General features: G+C 39.1%; 1 protein-coding gene across 1 annotated transcript in view; it reads right to left on the reverse strand.

Annotated features, from left to right (window-relative positions):
* nlgn4xa (neuroligin 4 X-linked a) overlaps nt 1-22530 on the reverse strand; it is a 65873-nt gene that overhangs the window by 16619 nt on the left and 26724 nt on the right. The window contains exon 4 of the mRNA XM_088439378.1: nt 20489-20641. Within this exon, the coding sequence (XP_088295504.1) occupies nt 20489-20641 (153 nt within the window). The remainder of the gene's footprint in view (nt 1-20488; nt 20642-22530) is intronic.

The raw sequence follows: 22530 nt of genomic DNA on the forward strand, positions 1-22530 counted from the left end.
GTCTGCTGCCTCAACTAGTATTAGTGTAGCCTCCTGCAATGTTTTACTTTCGAAATCTAATCACAGAATTGTTCAGGGTTCTCGAGTGTCGACAGAGTTTTCGTGATAAGAAGAGCAGGCTGGGGAGAGTTTTCGCGCCCCACTGGAACATTTGTTGTTGGATACACCATCAAAGTGGACAATGGTATGCCTAGCTTGTCTGAAGTGGACGTGGAGAAGACCTACATTACTGGAACGTTGAAAACAAGGATCCTCCTTATTGGAGCTGGTGGATTTTTGATTCATCTCAATGTTTCCCGGATGGGCGTGGCTTGATTGGGGAAGAAGCTGCCATTCTTCTTTGAAAGCGTTTGGAAAAGCGACCGACACTCGAGTCTCATGCGTGAACTCAACCGCACCTTGGATGTGGCTGTAGAATCCTCGATCAATACGGGTGTCATCACGGAGAACGTGGTGTCTTGCCTCGAAGAATTGATGGCTAATTTAGCTAATTGAAGCTCCATTCAGAGTTGTATGTTAAGGATTCAAGGTCGATTGCATAGTGTGTCGGCTTGCTCCCAAAACAACTATTAATTGGAGGAAGAATCCTTCTACACGCTAACACCCCACACACACACACACACACACACACACACACACAAACACACACACTCCAACTGGACAGACAAACAAGCCCCCCCCCCCCCCCCCCCCTTTCAAACCTGTACGGTATGTGTGGTGTGTCAGCTGAAAGACTTACCACATGACATGACCTGCTGCAGAATTTAGTGTCCAGACGACTTCATTGTTAAAATTGTGAGTATTTCAAGCGTAAACCCTCCATTGTAATCATCCTTGATCATGTACAGATTAGACTTTAATTCAATGTCCGGGCCGCTACTAATATGACCGCAGCTGCGCGAGACTTCAAAGGAAAGGGGTTTACTATGTTCCTCTTCCGGCATTCGGCAATACAGATTGCTAGAGCGCCTTCCATTCGGACGATTTTATTACGAGCCGTAACACTTGGCTTCACTGAATTGCCAAAGGTGATGGCAGCCGTCTTCCTAATGTTCGCCTCATCCTTAATGTTGCGAACGGTGGATTCGTTCACTCCCAAATGGCGGGCCACGGCCGCGTAACTTCTCTCGTCATTCAACATATTGAGAAGTATCACTTTCTCGGCAATTGTCATCATTTTTCGTTGGTGTTTAAGCTCAGTACAAGCCTTCGTGGGAGCGGCATGCTTGGGAGCCTTTGCAAAGGTTCAACACAAGACACAAGGGAAGCAGCTATGAGTCGCAGAAGCGATATATTTCTCTAATAATATACATACGTAATGAAAAAAAATGCACGTCATGAATCCGCCTAATGGGAAAAAAAAAAATCTGCGATGTAGCGAATCCATGTAATGAAAAAAAAAAAAATCCATGATGTGGCCAATCTGCGATATTGGAAGTAGCGAGGGTTCACTGTACTACACACAATATACCTCCAAAAGATTTGGTTGAATTTACCGTATTAGTATTATATAAACAGAAATAAAAAGCTAGTTTGAGCAATATTGAAGAAGTCCTGTAACTTTTGTACATACCTCTTATTTGATCATTTCAAGATTGTTGCACCTAAAGAACATATCATATTTTGAAGAGTGTTGTATCTGCTTGAATTTTGTTGCAGAAGAGTCGCTTTTTGAACATGGGAGGTGGGGGCAAGCGTATCATTCAAGCTAAGACCGCCAGTGCTTATAATAGTATAAAATCTTAAGCAATTGACTTTAGCAGCTTCTTCTGTATTCCATTCTTAGTTCAGTCATAGCCAATGTTTGCCATTTGTAGTTGTGTTTGATTCACGATTTTAAAAAACAATTAAGGTCCTACAGAGGACATGGAGAAATCGATGAAAAGCCCAAAATATTTTTTCATCAATGAATCTTTACATGTGTTCCAAGCTCCAACAAAAATATTTTGTTTCTAACTGCTTCTATTGTAACATTAAGCCACCCCATTTTTTTCCCATTTTCACAGAATTGCATACATTTCGCTACCCAGGTAACTTTTGATGCAGTTTTTCAAAATCAATATTCTTTCTTGGTTGGCAAACAAACCCTGGTATTAATGGCAGCGCATTTATACAAGAAGCAAACTTGGCGGGAGGAAACAACGATGCGTTATTGAGGATTCCTTCGAAATCCACATTGAAGGCACATCGGATCCACATTCAAAGAATATCATTGTGTGGTATACAGTAATAATACGATACATATGACTATAGCTCTTGAATCTTGACTTTATGGCCATTCATGGAGAAAAGACCCTTATATCTTATTTGAATGGATTCACAGAACATATGTCTGAAGCTCTTTTTTTATTAAAGTAGACCTTATGCTTCCAATGCGAAGTGTTGAGTTCTGGAAATGAATAAATGCTGCAATTTACTTTGCCAGTTGATCCATTTCATGTTAGCAACAAAGGTGTGTGCAAGTATTGAAACATGGCAAAAGTCAATGACTAAATGAAGGTCGTCGGCAAAAAAGAAGGCATTCATGTGCCAGGGACATATTTCTCTGCAGCGAGCCACACTCGCCTGTGGAAAACTGTGATTGGTTACACATCCATTCAGCCGGGACGTTACCCTAGTGATCCACCAGCGTATGGTAATTAAATTCTGCAGAGCTAATTAGAATCTATTTGACATCCGTGGGGAGACATTTGCACAGCTTGCAGAGCTGCACAAACAACTCACAGGCACAAGCAGCCATGTGCATTGTAGCCATTTTAAATCAGCAAAGATGCTGTTACAGCACACAAGGTAGATTGTTGGCTTTAAGTAAATGCATGAAGTCACTTTTTCAAGTTGATGTTTCATCAACCTATTGATTAATTACACCCTTTTCTAATACTGCAACCAATTTACCAACGTTCATGCAATAAAGATGAAAAAAGTCCATCCATAAATATTCTATACCATGCCGTATCACACCATCATCTAAACCAGGCAGCTCTCCAATAGTAGTAAGTTCTCCTAGAAGTAATTATCATTATTATTTGTGGACAGTGAGTAAAAGTAAAGGCTCATAAATGTGCAAAATATACATTTTCTAATCAATTAATTGTAATTAAAATTACATCTCAATTTCAGTCAAATGCAATATTTATTTGGATGAATAAAAAACTGCCCACTAAACAGAAGGAAGAAAAATGCTTAAGTGAACAACTATGATGAAAGAGTGTACACTTAGTCTGTAAATAGCTCTTCATATAGTTTTGAACGCCACATGCGTATGATTTTTACGCTAGCTCGAGACACAAAGCATTCAAGGTCAATCATTCTAGAAACCAACACCATCAAATACATTTCTTGAATAAGATAATGGGTTAGGAATGGCTTACTTTTCTGAAAATCTTGCATCATCATTGTCAACACTTCCAGCTTGAATCCTGTCCGTCACTACTCACTAGTGTACTTTTTTTGGTTTTGCCTCATAAATCCAATTATATCAGTCATTTGGTCAATCAAGATCTTCAGCACAGTTGATGTTACCGCTGCTAGTCTCTAGGTTGAAATCACAAGACGCATGCAAAGATTGTCAACCATTCAACAGTCAAATTGCTACAGAGTCAAAACGTTCCTGCAGTGTCAATTTAAATTAATCATTGATCATGCTAATAATTCTGTGTCATGCACATTGTTTTTTCAGAGCACCCGAGGACTTGGCTTGGATAGCTTTCCCCCAAAAAAGGGGGGAAAAAAACGAACATATTTTCAAAAATGAAAACCTTGGTGTAAAAGTAAAACCTGTGGTAGATGAACAAATATATTTTAAATCAAGCTTTGAAGAGGGAAATATCGTCCGAGTTGCACAGGTCGGGTGGGAGTGAGGTACACATCGGGGGAGCCGTCTACTCCCACGTAAGGGACCATGAGGGACAGTCGGTAGAAATTGAAGATCAGAGTGTGAGAGAGAAATAAGGTTTGAATGGTATTGGGTGCGGGTGTCGGGGTGAAGTTTTGGATGGCCTTGAAAATACCCAAAAGCACTTTGAAATAGGTTCTAAATTGAAGCTGTACCCAGTGCAGTTGTTGCTAGACTCTGGTAATGCGGTGGGAGCAGGATTTTTTTTTTTGTTTTTTTTTTGGATGAATCAGTTGCTGTTTATGAAGAGCTCATGAGGGAGCTCAGAAAGAAGGAAATCGCAATAATCAGTCAGAGGCTGGGGAACGAGGAGTGAACGAGGGGGAAAGGTGATTAATATTACAGAGATGAAAGTGCGCGTATCATGAGATTTTATTTATGAGCGTCAGAAATGATAAGGTACTCTGGAAAATGACACTTGGGCAAAGGGTAAATGGAGGAAATGCCGAGAGTAATAGAGAAACTTAACTAGTGGTGGAAATAGACACATATTCTTGGCTATCAAAATAAAAAATTGACACCAAACTATCAACAATCAACAGACATTTTTAAGTGAATATATTTTGTACACATGAATATGCACACACACAAAAACACACAGATACAGTTTCTATACTCACAGTAACTGCATATCCCAATGGAAAATATAAAAATCAATTATTCAATTATTATGTTGTTATGTGTTTTTCAGCCAGACATTTCTTATACCTTCCCGTTCCATCCATTCATCCATCCATCCTCGGGGATATGATATTATGTGTCGTAGCCTTGGTAAAAATGAATGTCCTTTGTATATAAATATGTATTTTTTTTCTTTTCTGTTTCTTGAGATGTAATTTCTTCAAAACAAGACTGAAGGCTCAACAGTGTGACCTGAATTTCACATCATGGTTAATAAAAGTCAGAAAGTATCCTATTCATCCGTGTCGCTGCATCGTTTTGCATTTTCACATCAAATGTTTGCTCTTTCTTTCATAACATAAACTTGTTTTTAACATCTTGAAAAAGAACGTACCTTAGCAAAGTGAAAACGATTAAACGAAAAGTCATTTTGAGATCTATTATTATGTGGATCTCAAAAGTGAGTGATGAAAAATAGTGCAAGTAAATAACAGTAATGTGAATATTTAATTTAGGTATCATCTTGAGGTTTTCGTCATGGCCAACAGAAGCAGTTTGAATTTACGTCTTGACTAATTTAATGCTTAGAGGTATATATTACTTGGAACGTGATTCTCCCCAGAATTATGTGGAAAGTCTACCGTACCGACGCACTTATATTGGTTGCCTCTCGTTTGCCTTAGGTGGAAAGCGCCACTTTACTTGTTACCACGACACAGTTTATTTGCTGCTGCAGCACGCAAACTTACACAGGACATTTTTAGCCCCATGCAATGAAGAATTAACTTCCAGAGTAAGGGTTTAATGTGCGCCCAGTTATTTTGTGTCCTTCCCAACTGCACATTTGCAATTAGCCTGGTTAGCGACCCGTCGTTTGCCTTTGGTGAAAGGGTCCCTTCTTAGGAGGCTAGTTTCTTTGTCAGCACATCGGAGATGATCTGGATCATGCAGCTAGTGCGGTGCATAGACTAACAAATTATATATAAGTCCGTAAAGACTTAGCACCTTGGTTTCATAAGACCAAACGTGCTAAACATGTGGGCATATGTGTTGTACTGTAGCATCTCACAAAACCTTGGAATTTTAACTGGCTGTGTAGCCTTTCAAAGACCTAGCTATAGTGAAGTCTGCATGGATATTGTAAGTAGAAAGCAATTAAGGGAAAATGTGAAAAATGAGCAACGTCCACAAACCTATGATTGAGAAAAAAAAAAGAGAGGCAAAGCTCCTGAGGGATGGGATTCAGCGTGTCCATTAATGTCAGAGCAGTTGTCAGATCTGACCATGTGTCATTCCCAAAAAGCGTCTTCCCCCTCCGTTCTTTCGTTTGCAACCATGATGGGCTGGCCCGGAGGCAGGCCCGCTGCTGCTCCAACACCCACATCGTTAAAGTGTTATCATCATGGACATGTGATGGCACGCATTCAAACACAGCTTGTTAGGAACTGACGCGGCTGGCAAAGAATATCTGACAAAGCGCCTGCTAAATATTCAGAATGAAGGAATCGCAAGCAAGTCTGCCTTCTCTTGCTCTCTCTTGCCCTACATAGCCTTTCTCCATCGCTGAGGAGAACTGGAAAGGCGGCCCCCTGCTTACATTTTCAAATTGCTTCCGAAATTTAGCCGGCCATGGCAGATCTGCGCTGGCCGGACGACCAAATGAGGGCAAACTCAGAGGTATGGCTTTCCAAAGTGAAACGTTTGGATGAATCATGCCTTCTGAAAGTAAGCTCTTAAAACAGGGTCTTGCTAATGACTACATTATTTATTTACTCACTTGTCTTCACTATCTTATGTACTGTAGTTTTGGCTTAGTCTTTTGACTAATCCATTAACTACATTTATATTAGCATACCCAATTAATTAATGTTCATAAGCCGGCACCGGTCTAAAAACAGCATTCTGATTCATGTTTTGTTTGTGAAATACAAGTATGAATGAACCAGCAAAATCCACCTGAAAAGGACACGACAGTTGGTCAGGGCAGTTGGTCAACCGATCATGGCTTGCTTGTTTTCTGAGCTAGGTCAAGCTGAGTCTTGATTGGTTGAACTTGTTACTTGAGCTCTTGAGCACTTGCGATGTCATTTGCAGTCAAACGGGGGCAAAGTGGCCACCATTTGAGATGTATAAACAAGCTTATTTGAATGTTTTATTCATTTCACTCATCAATCAGAAAGCCTTTTGCGTTGAAAATACCACTGTTCAGTAATTTTATGGGTTGGCTTCTCTTTTCACCTTTAATCTGAATGGAAATAATACAAAGCTCTTGAGTACCTTCGATGTCACTCGCGATGCAAATTTGATCTGTTGAGATTTGAAGTTTCCTCGGAATTTAAACAGTTCTGATCTCAGATGATATCCTTACCTGCTATTAGAATTTAGTCTGCAGTGGTCATTTAACACTTACTGAAGGTTGCGGGTCAATATCTTCTTCCTAAGATATTGGCTGCTATGGGCATTTGAAAGATAAATGTGGCAAAACTTTACATGTGTTTTTCTCAGAACTAAGAATTTCAACTTGGCAAAATTGAAATTGCTGTAACTTTGTCCATTTTTGAGCTACAGCCATGTGTTACATGTTTTTTTGTTTTCTTAAAAGGAATGAGTTTTTTAAGCATTACCTTATGAAAACCCAAAGATACACTGTTCATGGGGAACGCAATCCTTCAAGTACATCCTATGCCCCTTTAAGTCTGCGTATAGTGTTGTTCACCAGCATCGCTGTGGCAAAATCTGCCCAGAGAGAACACGACTTGGCTAGATTGTGTTTTCCCACTTCCAAACCGGTGCAGCATGCAAGCGATTTGGAATCTGTTACTTTCAGGTGACAGTAATACAGGGGTTTTGAGGTTAGGCTTCTCTGGGGATCGACGCTACGTCTTACTAGGGGACAGCTAGGGGACAGTGATGGAGTGTGAGCAGCTTCGACACACATTGCCGTCACGTCCGAGTAATCATTTGTATTCTAGGCAGATTTCCTGCTGCGAACCCAGGAGTGTTTGCAGATTTGCGCTGCAACAAGCGATAACACATGAGTTGCTGTACGCTCATTCACTCTTGAAGATGAAATGGTGTGAACATTTCATAGCATGTCTGTGCTGATGAAAATTATCACAGTATTATCACAATGCTGCAGAAACATACTTCTAAAGAATGGCAATGAGTTTTGAAACGACAAATGCATAAAGTGTATCCCTCAAAATGTTTGGAAAATTTCAAAGACAAGAGGAACTGTGATCAGAAATGCCTCAAAAAATGTTCATCACAATCCTTTTCTGCTAATCTGTTCAGAGCGAATGGGAGGAATCAAAAAAACGCAACTGAAAAGTGTAAATGTGAACGCAAATAGCTCTCATTTTCCGTGAGCATGTCGAAATGATTTACAGATCAGATTGATTGGATCAGATCAGTACATTGCAGTCTATTATTTTGCATTCTGTGCAAAATTGACGATTTACTGTAATGTGAGTTTGGCTGATCGTACAATGGTGTCATTGATCAGATTGCGAAATAAGACATGACGGCAAATACGTCTACAAAAGAATGAGCTACAGTATTTTAAGATCTCTTTCATTTAGACCACTAAGTGTGTATGTTGCAATCGTGTCGAAATAGTTTCACCATTCCGGGGAAGTCGAATTTCACACACTCACAGCTACTCAAAGGTTATCACACTGGTAACATATGACTTATGAAGCTGTTTCAGGTAGTCTCCCTCAATACATTTGCTCCAAATTCACTACAGTTCAGTCTACTGTAAATCCCAGATCAAACGGTCGGCTACGTTTTGACATTCTTGCTATAAGGACCAAGTTAGGGAGGAAGCGTCTGAACCGCATGAGCCAAAATTGAGCAAAAGCCCCAACTGCCTGTCTGGTGATGTTCATGCATTTTTTTTTTTTTGCATTGATGTTGGATAAACAAGCAGGGTCAAATATATATTTAATGTTTATCTATTATTAAACTATATTTTTGTGTGGGTTATGTTTCATAACACACTTCAATGAGCGGCAGCTTTCATGGATTTTCACTATTCGTGGGCCAGGCCAGGGATAACCGCAGGTCGACTGTGGAGTAACAAAAAAAGTTATTCGAATTTATATATTCTTCCATTGTTAGAATAATTGTACAAAAGTTATCCCATATTTACTCTTATTGTATTATGAAGCCTGGATTCGCCAGTATAGCCTTGTTTGAAACATGAACAAGTTGTCCGTTAAAGCAGTGAGCACAAGAAGAAAGATGCCATCGTCACCTTGTGATCTGTGAATGGCTGTTATGGTCTTGGAGAAGAAGGTTGTAAACGCTATGAACTGATAACTAAAAGAACAACACACACACATACACACACACACACACACACACACACACACACACACACACACACACTCACCACTATTGTGCGTTGATAGCCACATTGCTGCAAATGTGCAATGTGCTGCAAAAACCTTTAAGGAGTCAACATTTTGTAACTCAAGCAACTTTAATGAATAAAAGAAGGCTCAATAAGATGTGTGGTCAGACCAGTGGGAAATTGTAACGACACAACTCTGTCTGTTCTCCTCGCAAGCAAAAATAATCTAAAATCTATTGTCTTCCTTCTTTGTTATTATTGTTGTTATTAAATGTTCTAGGTTGACTAAACCTGATATCCATCTTTTATTCAAAGCAGTGATTTTTTGATCAAACTTGCTGATCGTCTGTTTTTAAATTCCAATGTCTAATTTGCAGGTTAAAGCTAACATTAAAATTGAAGGTGATTTAAATACATATCAATAATGAGAACTGTCAAGGTTAAAGCATTAGCTTTAAAAATTCATTTTCTTTAAAAAAAAAAAAAAGTACTCAGTGAAAAGTTCTATTTAGTTCCTGTGCCAGGTGAAAATGTGTAAATATGTTGTCAAATGTGAAAATGTTGCTTTTATACACATATGCAATTATCATTTCATCCCTATTCTCGCTTCTACAACAGCAATGAGCAGAATTGCTTAGGCTCGATCTAGGTCACAAGGCATTATTAAATCCTCTTGTTCAACAGCTGCCCTTACACACACACATGCAGGCACCACACATGCACGCAGACAGAACAAGCCGCGACTGTCACCCTCACCACATACCATCTGTCCTCCAAGCTCAGTTATCAAATTCAGTGCAGCTCCAACAGGTCAAACAGGATGCACTTAAACCACTCACTTAAAAAGGCTGTTATTTTAGGTTTTATTTTCTTTGATCAAAGTTAGGCGATTCATTATGCTTGCACATAATCAGCAATTGAAACATAGCATTTATCTTGTGTCTTGATTTTTCTAAATATTAGGGGTAGCATTGCTATGCTGAATAAAAATAAATTTGGATTCTGCAACTGGAGGTAACCAAATTTTGCTTAAATTTGTCATGTGTCGCCTATGGGCCAAGAATGCTTCAAATACCCCGCGTGCTATTCAAGGAAGGAATAAGGGTGGAGTTTTGGAGGACAACGAATGCCTGAAACTGACAGAAGCGTCGATATTAGTCATGTATCCACTTTAATTCAAACTATTTTTAAAACTGATAAAAGAGTAGCAAAATATGAGCAAGTCAGAACCAGGGGTGTATGTGAAGTTCTGCTTGGTGTATTTGAGCATAGCAAGTGCACCATCCTGTCTAGTTATAGGGTCGTACCCTCCAACCAGATATGCACACCTCCTAATGTATCGGAAATAAAGCTAACCTCTGTCCATGTTTTGTTTGTAATGGACCAAAAGTCTTTTTTTTTTTTTTCAAAGCAACTTCTAAACAATCGGTTGACAATCAGTTGATTACAAAAGTATTATTTATTTTGAGGACTTTTAGTCTGAATTTTGAATACATCAACTCAACTCTATTTTATATAGCACCCTCAAATAGTTCTTGGTGCCCACAAAGTGTTGTTCTAGAGCAGGGGTGGCTGGGTAGCCTCAAACCGTCCTGTTTATGATGTTTCCCTTCAAACAACACATCTGATTCGAATGATTAGCCCAGGGGTTGGCAACCTGCTCCGGAGCCGCATGTGGCTCTTTCGTCCTTATGTTGCGGCTCTCCGTGGTTTGGAAAAATAAATAATGCTTGGTTCAGCTCAACTACGTGGACGGCGTAACAATCGACGCATTTGAATTACGATCAATGCAGTTTGCGTGATTGGATGATAGGGCCACATCTATAGGACATGTTTGGTGCGACGGGACACGAAAGATCAGTTTCTTGAAGGTAAAACCAGGAAACGAAAATATAGCGCGGCCTTCCAGATTAAAAGCACAAACCTCAGTTCTATATGAAAATCTGGTAGTGTGTTGTCGATCAACTGGAGGGGGTGACATCTATTGTTATCATTTATCAAAAAAACAGTGAAACCTCAAGATATGATTGTTTCTGTACAGTTTTTTTTCTTCATATTATGAAAACTAGTTAGCACATAATACAAAACAAAACTTGAAATCTCAAAATTCCCGTTAGTATTAAACGCAACGTGAGATTCTCCTGCTTGTTAATATGGCTGCTCGTTGAGTACACCTCGGCTATTATTGCGCTTCTCAGGAACACATACAGCTTACAATTACTACGGACGACATAACACTGTGCGGAAGCTCGATATATGACGACAATAACGAAGAAAATGATATTCATATTCAACTGAACAAATCAAGACCCGGAATTGATTTCTGTTAAATGATGAAAAGAAGCAAAACTATAGTTGGAGGCTACTTGGGCCTAAGAAAAGTACAAAATAAGAATAATGAATATAGAATAAAAAGTGAACAAGAGCTGCTCGAGATTACTTTGTGTTTGTCTCAAGCAGCACAGAAAAGAACTGGATAACTGACAAAATCAATTATATTCCTGAACTGATGTAGAGTTGACATTTTCTTGTTTTCCTTTGCAATGATGAATGGCTCAGACATTTTTTTTGTTTTTCTTCTTAATCTCTCCTTCTTTTCCACAGATTATGGGAAATGGTGACATTTGTCATATCTGTATGTGATTTCTGTGTTGATGGACAGTTAGTACAGTTTTGCTTTTCGCTTTGAAGTGTGTGATCACAGACACGTTTTCCTGTTTTCCACTGATGACTCCGTCGCCCATTACTTATGCTGCCTAATGTGTCACGACGTGTGTGATAACTGCAAGACAGTCTGTTCACAATGTTCAATATAACTTTTCTCACAAAGTACACAATAAAAGAGACCAAAACAGGAGTTCAGAAGGCAAGAATCGAAATAAAGTCTGTTCTCTCGATTCAAAATTACTTTCTTCTCAAAGTTCAAATAAAAGTTACTAAAAACAGGTAGTCAAAAAGGCCAAAGTCCAAATAATGTCTGTTCTCACTTAGCGTCAGTGTTTCTTTCTTCCTTCTTCCTTGACTTTTGTCTCCTCCTCGGCCCCCCAGTCTTCACCCTTTCCACTCAGCTGGGCACATCTAAGAGCCACTTTTCAAGGGAAAAAAAAAAAGTTCTTTTTTTTCTTTTTACCTATCATGACCAAAGGATGCACTATAATAAGAGACACTGTCTCAGTTTTGAGGGCTATTTAGCACATACGCAGGGTGCACCATATTTTTAGCATTCGCACATGCATCTAAATCAGTGGTTCTTAACGTTTTTGAATGCACCGAACCCTACCAGTTTGTTTTGCTCATTCACCGAACCCTTATTTATATTGTGGACCGGGGGGTGCCGTTTGCAATCTCGCAGTGACTGAGACCGTGCTGAAAATTATTATTGTGCTGACAATGCTGCGCCATCGTTTACTGAGCTTAGCTCAGTAGGACCGGAGCAGGACGCTTTCAATGACTATGCCCACTAACTGCAGACTAGACTGACGAGTGGACCTCTGCGGCGGAGGCTCCACCAAACCCACCAAACCCTCACCGAACCTCTGATCTAATTATATAACTAATGTATGTTTTTGAATAGGCAGCGAGGGCAAAATGTAAAATGTACTCATATTTTTTTGTTCAATTCTCATCCACAAATCAATTAAGCCATCATCTTCTGTATGTAATATATGGACCTTTTCACCTATGTTTGAGTAGACTTGTTGCTGTGAGGCTCCTCAGAAATGAACATTTGCTTTTGCGAAAGCTCAAGCAACAGTGTAAGTTCTTTGATCAATAATCCATTGCCCAAATTGGCTGTCCAACCGGGGGCCAGTTCAACCTTGTTCCTGCGAGATAACTCAGCTTCGTCTTTTTGATTGGCGAAGCTCGTTTTGCTTGCTTCCTCTTCCTCGAACCGGGGATTTGTTTATCTTGAATTCTCTTGCGGCTGCTTGATTCCCATGTCCCTTTGCTTAACTGAAAGTTTGCAGTGTAATCAAACTGTGCTTTGTAAGCGTGTCTCTTTGTAGGTGTCATTTTCAGGGTCTTCAGCTGAATCATTTATTTTTAGCAAAATACAAATACTGGCACTGTATACAGTAGCCTCTCAGCTTTAACGTCAGCAAGCTGTCTTTAATCAGGCCCTCCTCTCCCCTGTAACTGCCGCACGCTGTCCTCAATGACTTGCACCTTTCCTTTAAATGACACAATACCAAAGATGTGTTTATTTCCTTTTACAGCCTGGACCTGCAAAAGTGCTTGTGCTTAGTGAAGGCGGTCTCCACCATTGTGTGCTAATGGATTGACAATTAGCAGACCCTTTTTTAAAGTGTGAAATCTCTGAATTCAAGAAGATAGGGAAAAACCAACATTCGTCACCTCATTCCACCAGAGGTGAAGCAGGGGTTTAAGAAACAAGATGAACAGTGAAAGTTATCTTGAGGGATCATGATCACTATAATGCGCTATATAATGTAAATCAGTCAGCAGCTTTTGAAACCCACCATTCCAGTTTGTTTCACATTCCAGACCTTGTAAACATGATGCACATTCTGACGGCACTGAATACCTAGTGTGATGAGAAGAGCAGATCAGTCATCCTCATAGGAACTGAGTAGCCAAAATCAAGCTCTGAGGCTTTACTGCCGTGATGCAAACACTTGCTGCAAAAGGTAGAGGTCTAACTCACTATGTTAACAAAAGATGACTCAACCCTAGACATTTGACTGTAAAAGATGTAATGTGATGTCGCAATGCGGGTGAGCTACCTTTTGGCATCGGCCCATATCGCATTGCCTGTGATGTGCTCACACGCCATCAACATGTGTATTTCTATCCCGAAGAGAGCTGAGTCCATCCTATATTTTCATTCAAGCTCTACAAAGCCATCATTTTGATACAGTTCATGTAATCTCAAAGGATTACAATCATGTTACCCTGCACAACACACCTATCGTCATCCACCGGTATGCAAAACGTCTAATGAGGAAGAATAGTTTTATTGAATTGCTTAGGTTGAGGAAAGATGCTCTCCGTTGTTTCAGCAAATGAACTCCACCACGTACGGCCCACTTTCTGTATGTGCTAGAGTGTTAAAACCTAGCAAGTCAGGCGTTGGGCTATTGGCAAAGAAGATATCTGCAGAAAACATTTTGAGACTACAGACTGGCATATACTTGAGCGTATGCATGATAAAGATAGATGAAAAAGTGTGTCAACTGGAGGAAAAAAAAAAACTCAACAACAAAAAACACATTACAGAACTTTAGGTCAATTGTGTAAAGTGAAAATACAATCTTTTATGTTTTTCTTTTGTAAGCAAATGCGCCAAGGATATTGTTACATTGTGTGCAGTATTTATACAAGTTTACATGCAGCCTTCTGATTATCATCATATAATATACTGTATAGCTCATATTTAAAATCTTTGTTACATCAAGCATGCTTGACATTTTAGCGAAAATACGACTTTCAAATACTGTACATCTGAACACATCACTTCACATCTTCTCAAGTGTGTACTCAATGCTCAAGTCTGCTGGGGACTTGAAAGTTTTGCTCTGCTCGGCAGTTGAAAGTCCATTAATGCACAGTAAGTTGATATAGAAAAATACTTAAGTGGTTGGACTGTAGCAGTGCTCATGCTTTTTTGTTGGTTACAAAACCAACAAAAAGCACTTCAGGCTGATGGAACGAGTCACGAAGAGCTAACATTAGCATCAGCGGTTCTAATGCAAACAAGGCATCATTTTGCCAAGAACTGGCTTATATGTGTGAACATTTTGGGAGGTCATTGGGTTTCTTTGTTAGATTAAAAGAGATGTAGGTCAATCATGACCCTATTTTACCTGCCAAAAAGTGAACACAGTAACCTCAGTTAGGCCCGTCACAATAATTACGACATAGAAGTATTGTTCCATGAACAATGAAACTCTCAAATGGAACGTCTCCGATGTATCAAGAGTGATTACGGCTGGTTTGAAGTCACTGTACTGTTTGTTCATACAAACACGTGAGTCTTTGTGCATTGATATAAGACTTATTTAATAACTTCAGATTTTAATTAAGAGAGTATTGTTTAGTTCGCTTGGAAATCAATTTTTGTTGATCCAAGGTAGCCATTTTACGTTTGAAAAATCTCATGAGGAACCAGCATACACTCACACGATGCTATCATTTAGCACAATCGTTTCTGGAAATATGTGTTGTCAGATTTTTCTTTCGCTCTTTCTTTTTTCAATACTGAAAGGCCTAACCTCAACCCTGCTGACCTCACAGTTTTTGGGAGGAATGTATGCGGCACACATGATCATCAAAGTTGTTGGAGTAGCAAGTTTTCCATGGTGAGTTCTTCTGCTCTTGTAGAACATTGACTTGAGTCAGTCTCTCAAAGTGTGTACTCATGGAAGTGACATTACTTGAAAAAAGGACAACACATCACAGCTGTGAAGCACCCCAACCAATGCTAGGTTTGTGCTTGGTTAGGTGTACTTTCTGTTAGTAACTTGATGAACCGGCCCGGCCTTGGACTGTGACACAAAACCAGCCAAGATTTATGATATGAATCGCTAAACTGCAATAAAATATTAAACTGTCTCAATTTACCATTATAGCATTAAAATCATCGTGCAATAAAACAACAAAATGGACTAAGAAATGTAAACTAGGACACTAATTGTTATATAAACCTTGGGTCCAAGGTATGTTTTGTGATCTCACAACTACGGACTGTTGAAAAACATCGCAAGCGCTGCTCTAAACTGTTTTTGTTTGGATTATTTTTTTTAACCTCCATATTCATCTTTCCCATTATTCTTCCTTCTTATGTGTGGTCAGAAGTTTGATGGCATGAGTGAAAGCGTTTCTAAAAGACACTAGAATTTAGACTTTGAAGCAGTTGTCACGGTGGAAGAATGGTTAGCAGTCCGCCGCACATTTCAGAGTCCCGAGTTCAACTCCAGCCGTCCTGTGTGTTAAATTGTCCTTAGGTGTGAATGGTTATTCCTCACATAGTGACCTGCGATTGACTGGTAATGTGTCCAGGGTGTCCCTTTGCCTACTGTCCAAAGACTGCTTGGATAGGCACCAGCAAGCCAGCAACCCCACTGAGGTTAAGCGGCTACGGATAATGGATAGGTGAAGAATATTTTGAAAAAAAAAAAAGGAAAAGTTTTGCATTCAAATGATCGATAACTACGTTGACAGGCAAGGTCTGTACCCGCTCACGTAGTTGACTGGAAGAGCGTTCAATGACCACTAACATAGTAAGTGTCACGATTGCGAGGCATGGTGGAGTGCGGAGGTGGACCCAGATGCAGGGAAGCCGGAAGCAAGGTGGACTCTAGAACAGATGTTTAATATTAAGCGAGGACCAAAATCAGGGTAGCGGACAAGAATGCAAAATAACAACCAAAAATACAAGAAGAAACTTACTATGAAAAACTAGGACTCAAGCTCAGAGGGGAGAAAAAGAAAAGAAATATAGCTCATTCAGAACAACTTAGAGGGGCTGGCAAAATACAGGGTTGAAGATAGCGACGCAAAGACAACTATAGTTGACGTAGACAATGGCTCGACACCTAACTGAACGCAAACTCTGACTTTAATAGACGAGAGGTCTACAAGCGCAAAATACCTGACGTAAAAGTTTGGGTGTCAGAAGTCATGCGCAAAAGCAATGTTGTGGATACTTGACAATCAGCGTTGCACCAACAATAAATGTAAACATTTTGTCTCACAATAGAATTAGAGGAAATGATTGACAGTCACTCTATAACGAAATGACCTTGCTTGTCTCAACGTTCAAACAGTAAGAAAAACATTTGTTGGAAAAACAACAACAAAAAGAGTCACAAGCAGTTTACCACTGACTAGTCGATTAGCACCAACATTGAAAATTAAACAGAGACATTTCTATGAAAGAGGAAAAAAGTTAGCCTAGTTACTCGCCTTAGTTACTCTCATTATCAAAAATATAAAATAGAGACACCTTTCGAATAGTGAAGAAAGAGGTGCCAGTCGAGTTGGGGAAAATAATTCTCTTTTATCCGTAGAGTAACCATTTTTTAGGTTTCCCTCGAAAAAGAAGCTAAAAATGAAGAGAAAATGTCTTAATTTTTAATAAAACCACAATTCTTAGTTTTTTTCATCAGTTTTTTGCTAAAATAACCATGACAATTGCCGCACAGTGAGCCATTGTGCCATTGAAAAAAAAAAAGAAAGCAAAGGCTATCATTGTACAGTACAGGTTTTCAGTACAAAAGAGACAAACAACAATTCTGATAACTGTGCTTTGTGTGCGGACATATTTTGCCAGTAAAGGACATGACAAAATTATGTAAACTTCTTTCTTTGTTTTCAAGGTTCCATTCATGAGAGTCATTTGTTGTCCCCTTCAGTATTCACCACGTTCTACTTGTGGCAATGTAAAATATGAGCTTGCCAGGGCTTAATGCTGCAATTGCAGGAAATTCATTTGTTTCTGCAGCAATCATCTTAACTATCCTTTGCACATATCTATTATTACATTGAATGAAGGCGTCACAAAAATAAACACAAATAGGACAGCGGCCTGTCATAGTGGTGGAGTCTGAACCATGATTTACCACACACGGTCTCAGGCAGGCACACGGCAAGATCTGCTTGCCTTAGTATCGATTCTTTAGCAAAAGCCACAGAATCGCCAATCCTTATCCCGATCTTTTGTCAGCCATGTTTCGCCCTCCTTACAGGGAGGGTCTGAAGTGCAGCTGCAGCCTTTCTGTGTCATGTCATATGGCATCACCTCATCATCTGAATCATGACCGCAGTGGATAGTCGCCTGTGACAATTGTCATGAGACAACGGCTGCACATTTCCTGCTGTTGTCAGTCCATCACTGGGAGGCAGGCACATCGCTGGAGTGGTCATGACCTCCTGCCAGCCATTTTCGTCCTTGCAGAGTTAGAGGAACAATGAAGGAGCACAAAGAGGAGGGAGCGGGCAGGCCGAGTACCTGCCCTCTGGCAATTGAAGATGCTTTGAAAAAGTAAACAAGTGCAAGTAAGCAAAACGCTTGACTTCAATCAAATTACATTACTGAGAAAACATATTGGGACTATGACGCTGATTAATATATTCTAGTGCGTCATTGCTATCCGTGCAGTTAAGTCCCTGTAAAAAGCATAGAGATTACACAAAAGAATAATTCCGTTTGCTTATTGCTTTTCTCCTTTGTGTTCATGTTTAGAATATGAAAAGTATCAACGCAGCGTGCGATCGTGTCGACATACTCCATAGCGCCTCATCAACCCATCCCTGGTCAACAGGTAAACAATAACCCTCCTCCTCCTCCTCAACTGTTTGTTTGCGTGATGACCAACTCTGACTTTTTCTCTGTTTTCTGTGCTACTACTGCATTTTGAAAGAAGGACTTGGCCAGCTCAAAATGAGCACGAGTAACACTGTGGCAGTCAGCTGTGCAGTTGAGAAGGCTCATTAGAACCCCGCACTTATGTCCTATGTTGCAGGTTCTTACATGTATATAATGCTAAGGAGTGGACAGAGATGCTTCAAAAAACTGTAATTATTGGTTACAAAACAAATTCCCTCAGCTCACGAGACTAAAGCAGCCAGACAGCACCAATAGCAGTAATGGCCTAATGTAATTGAATACAAATAAAAAGACAAACAAAAACATGATCATTAGGGAGTTACTGTAACATATATTTGTCCACAGTGATCATTCACTTAAATGACTCATTGTTCGCGTGATGAACACATTTAACATCACTTAAATACTCATTGTATTGATGCCAGCAATTATTAGTTCTTCCAGCCCTATCCATCATCTAGCAATAAGAAAGACTGTCAAAACATGTTGTATGAGATTATAGCATATCAATTGAGGTGACGGACATCCCCCGCATCACCTTCACCCATGCTTATCAGTCTCTGTCTGCGTGTGATGCCAGCCAGCAAGAAACACTGTGACTCAACCGAGCGTTAATTAAATGGCAATAGAGCACTCTTATCTTCCGATTGCTTGCGTCAAATGGGCAGGTTATCCAAAGCTTCACGTTATCCTGCAACATTCCATCTTCCGCTGTTTTTCTCTTCAGTGGCTTTTTCGTTTTTTTTTTTTTTTTTTTTTTTTTATCTGCAATCTCTCCTCGTTGGTTCCCTTTCCACACAGCATACCTCTCACAGAACAGCTTCTACCCTCGGCTCCCGGGCAACTAAATATAGTGAGTGGCGCAGACAGGCTGGGCCATGTAATGAATGGCAAGTAAAGCGGAGCGGAGCAGCACTAGCATGCACACGGAGGTGCACACTCGCATCATGAGATAGAAAATCTCTTGCGTCAACAACAACAACAAAAAAAGATCAAAGAAGGTTTCCATTCATTTAATGCAAATAAAGGAAAAACGTTATGTTGCGATAAAGAGGCCCAAAGAGGAAATTGTTTTACGGTATCCGTTTTTGTTTTATTTTCAACAAAATATTTACAGCTCACCCTCGTTATATAGAATGATTTTACCTGACTTCCCCATTTGAGGATAGGTTAAATAATAGCTCAAATGAGTTTGACACCCTTGGTCTATAGCCTAGAGCCTATGTTTTTTTTTTTCTTTTTAGAAAGCTACTGTTAACATGTTCTCTATTTTTTCTTAAATGTGTTTTTTGATGTTAAACAAATGCAAGTATTCACTAATCTTCTGTATGCTTCATCTTTCTGAAAATACTTGCATTTGGTGATGCAGATTGTTACTGGAAAGAGGGGGGCCCATTTCTTGCTGATTACTGTTGTGATAGCAATAGTGTGTGTGTGTGAGAGGAGGAGATGCATCATTTTTGGTTTTTGTTTTGCTATGTAGAAACCAATAATGACGGGCCACACACGTGGGGTGCAAACAAATTGAAGAATCCCAATAAATGTCCAACGATAACCAAAACAAGCTTGCCTCATGATGAATGCATTTTACATGCATCCATTCTGCTTGTGTGACCAATAATACTGTAATTTCATACTGTTCCTAATTAAGTCATGACAATTTTATAATACTGAGTAGAAATGATAGATGTTTGGTTAGAGGTGTCTACATGTCACCGGTTCTAAAACAGTCCTTTTGGCTGCATCGCGATATTATTTCAAAAAGGGTGAAATTTCGAGTATACGCGCTCTCACGGATCCACTACAGCAAAAAAACAACTCATAGTGAATCATGCTAACCAACAGAATGTAAACAAGTAGAATTGCATTACTCGATTAGCATTGGCACAAATATTCAATGAAAAAAACCTTGCTTTCTCCCATTTACAAAGCAAACTTCCCAGATGGGCGTCCACATGCACCCATCCCATAAGAGACGAATATGAAATTTCGCTTACGAGTACTAAATGTAGTGCTTGCCAAAACAACACAGATGCTGAGACTCTATTTTTGACGAAGTCATGAAATATTTGAAAAATGTAATTAAATGTGATTAAAGTCTCTTGTCTGAGCTGCTTGCACGTGTATAAATGTCCTCCACCTCTATGATCAGCTCATCGGTGAAATAGTGAGAATGAATTAGTCATTAAATTGATCTTTCAATGTCACTTTAAGACTCAATCAGCCATCAGTAAAATAATTAAAAGGTCCCAAATGGGGCACTCACCCAGAACGCCGAGACGATAGTTGATTGTGATGACAATGACGTTGCCGTAGCTTGCCAGGATGCTGCCGTCAATCATGTTCCCCGTTCCCTCCATAAAGGAGCCGCCATGAATGTAAACCATGACGGGCTTCAAGCCGTTCTCGTCATGAATATCTGCAAATAAAACACACGCATTCATGAAAAAAAGATTAAAATGTTGACGTTCACGTCAGCAAAAGTCGTGGTAAAAAAAGAAAATGAAAAAAAAAGACACATTGATTCGTAAAATTAAGACACTGTATGATATGCATACATTACATGTTGGTAATGATTTACACTAACCATGTGCGCACATCCAATTACATTGATTCTACTTAAGTATTGCTTTTTAAGTAAAATTTATGCAGCATTGCAAAGAGGAGAACGTTTAAACACTTTAATTTCCCCCCTCATTAATCCGTGTCTAGTTAACCCATAAAGACAGACAAATTTAATTTTCAGTTTACACATTCATTCAAAAGAAGAGCGCCTTTAACTTACCTACGCTTTATATTTCCTATGTTAATGTATTTAAAAGAAAAAAAGAAAAAAAAATATATATATATATATGTGTGTGTGTGTGTGTATATATATATATATATATATATATATATATATATATACATATATATATATATATCAAAATAGTCTGTTTGCAGTTTGCTTTACCATTACCGATATAAATATACATTGTGCATTTATTCTAATTCAGAAACGGCCCAGGCTCAACCTTTTAGAAACTACAAAAAAATGAAACAAAAATAATAAATTTTAAAAAATGGATCATATTTATAATAGTTGACGTACAACTTATGGACACACACAAAAGAGCATTTAAAGGGAAGTCAGACTTTTCTATTAAAAAAACCAACAACCTAATAATAACAAAACACATAATGGCATGGTCTTTCAAATGATCTTTCACGTGTATAGCTCTTTCCTAACTTTGGCATTCACACTGCTTTATACTAAGTACTTATTTACATATGCATTGATGCTTTGAGCAACTGGGGGCTCAGTGTCCTTCTCAAGGACAGAATATTTTTAACTTTTTCTAAACTTGCTTTATCCACGTTTGAATAACATATTACTGATGTAAACAGGTTAGTGCCATCAAACTTTTTTTTTTAAACTGGTGAAACTGGGATTCCATCATAACAGCTTTCAGCTGTAACCAAGAGGAAATAACGCAGAAGCAGACTGAACAAAAGCCTGTGTTTGAATCTTTACTTCTTTGTTCAATAATCATTTCTGCACGACAACCAGGGGATGGCTGGGAGGCATTAAATTCTTCTGCCGACTGATAACGTTCACAACCGCTTTAAGCCGACAATCTCAACATCTGTCTCCTCTGCGGCTCAGCCCATTTGTTCCTGTTGTTTAATTTGCAGTTAGGCCAGTTGTGATTAAACCTGGTGATTAGTCGATGGGTTGACGGTGATTATAAATTAAACAGCGTGTCTTTTGCATTCAACTACATAAAATGAGTCGTCGTCTTTTTGAGCTGATTCAATGCTTGCCACGGGCCGTTAAGGCCAGCTTTTTCTCGTGTGGACGAAAAAAAAATGTAAAAGGCAAATGACTGTTACTATGCTTGTATTACGGTGTAGTAAAACTGATAGTCAGATGTCTGCAGTGGTTTATTGATGGGAAGACATGTTAATGGCGATGAAAAAAAGAGGAGTCTTAAAACATCATGTTCTCATCCTGTCAACGTGACCTTCATTAAAAAGGAAGTAGACCACCTATTACATGAGCCAAATGGCTCTCTATTAAATGTTCCCCTCAATATTGTCAGCGATCTAAAATAATTGCCCAAGTTATTTATTTATTGATTTGTTTATTTCGTGTTTATTTCGTGTGTATAATTTCATCTCAGGGACACAATTGAATCACTAAGAAAACATGTAGCTGATTTTAGCAAGGCAAAAATGAATTTTAGGTCAAAATATGACTAATTACAGTAATTTAAGTGATATGAGTTAATTGTTGTTGTTGTTTTCTCCTGATGTAAAAAAGTGAAA

This window comes from Hippichthys cyanospilos, chromosome 2 (genome assembly GCF_059441005.1).
Source record: "Hippichthys cyanospilos isolate Australia breed blue-spotted pipefish chromosome 2, RoL_Hcya_1.0, whole genome shotgun sequence".
Taxonomy (NCBI): Eukaryota; Metazoa; Chordata; class Actinopteri; order Syngnathiformes; family Syngnathidae; genus Hippichthys; species Hippichthys cyanospilos.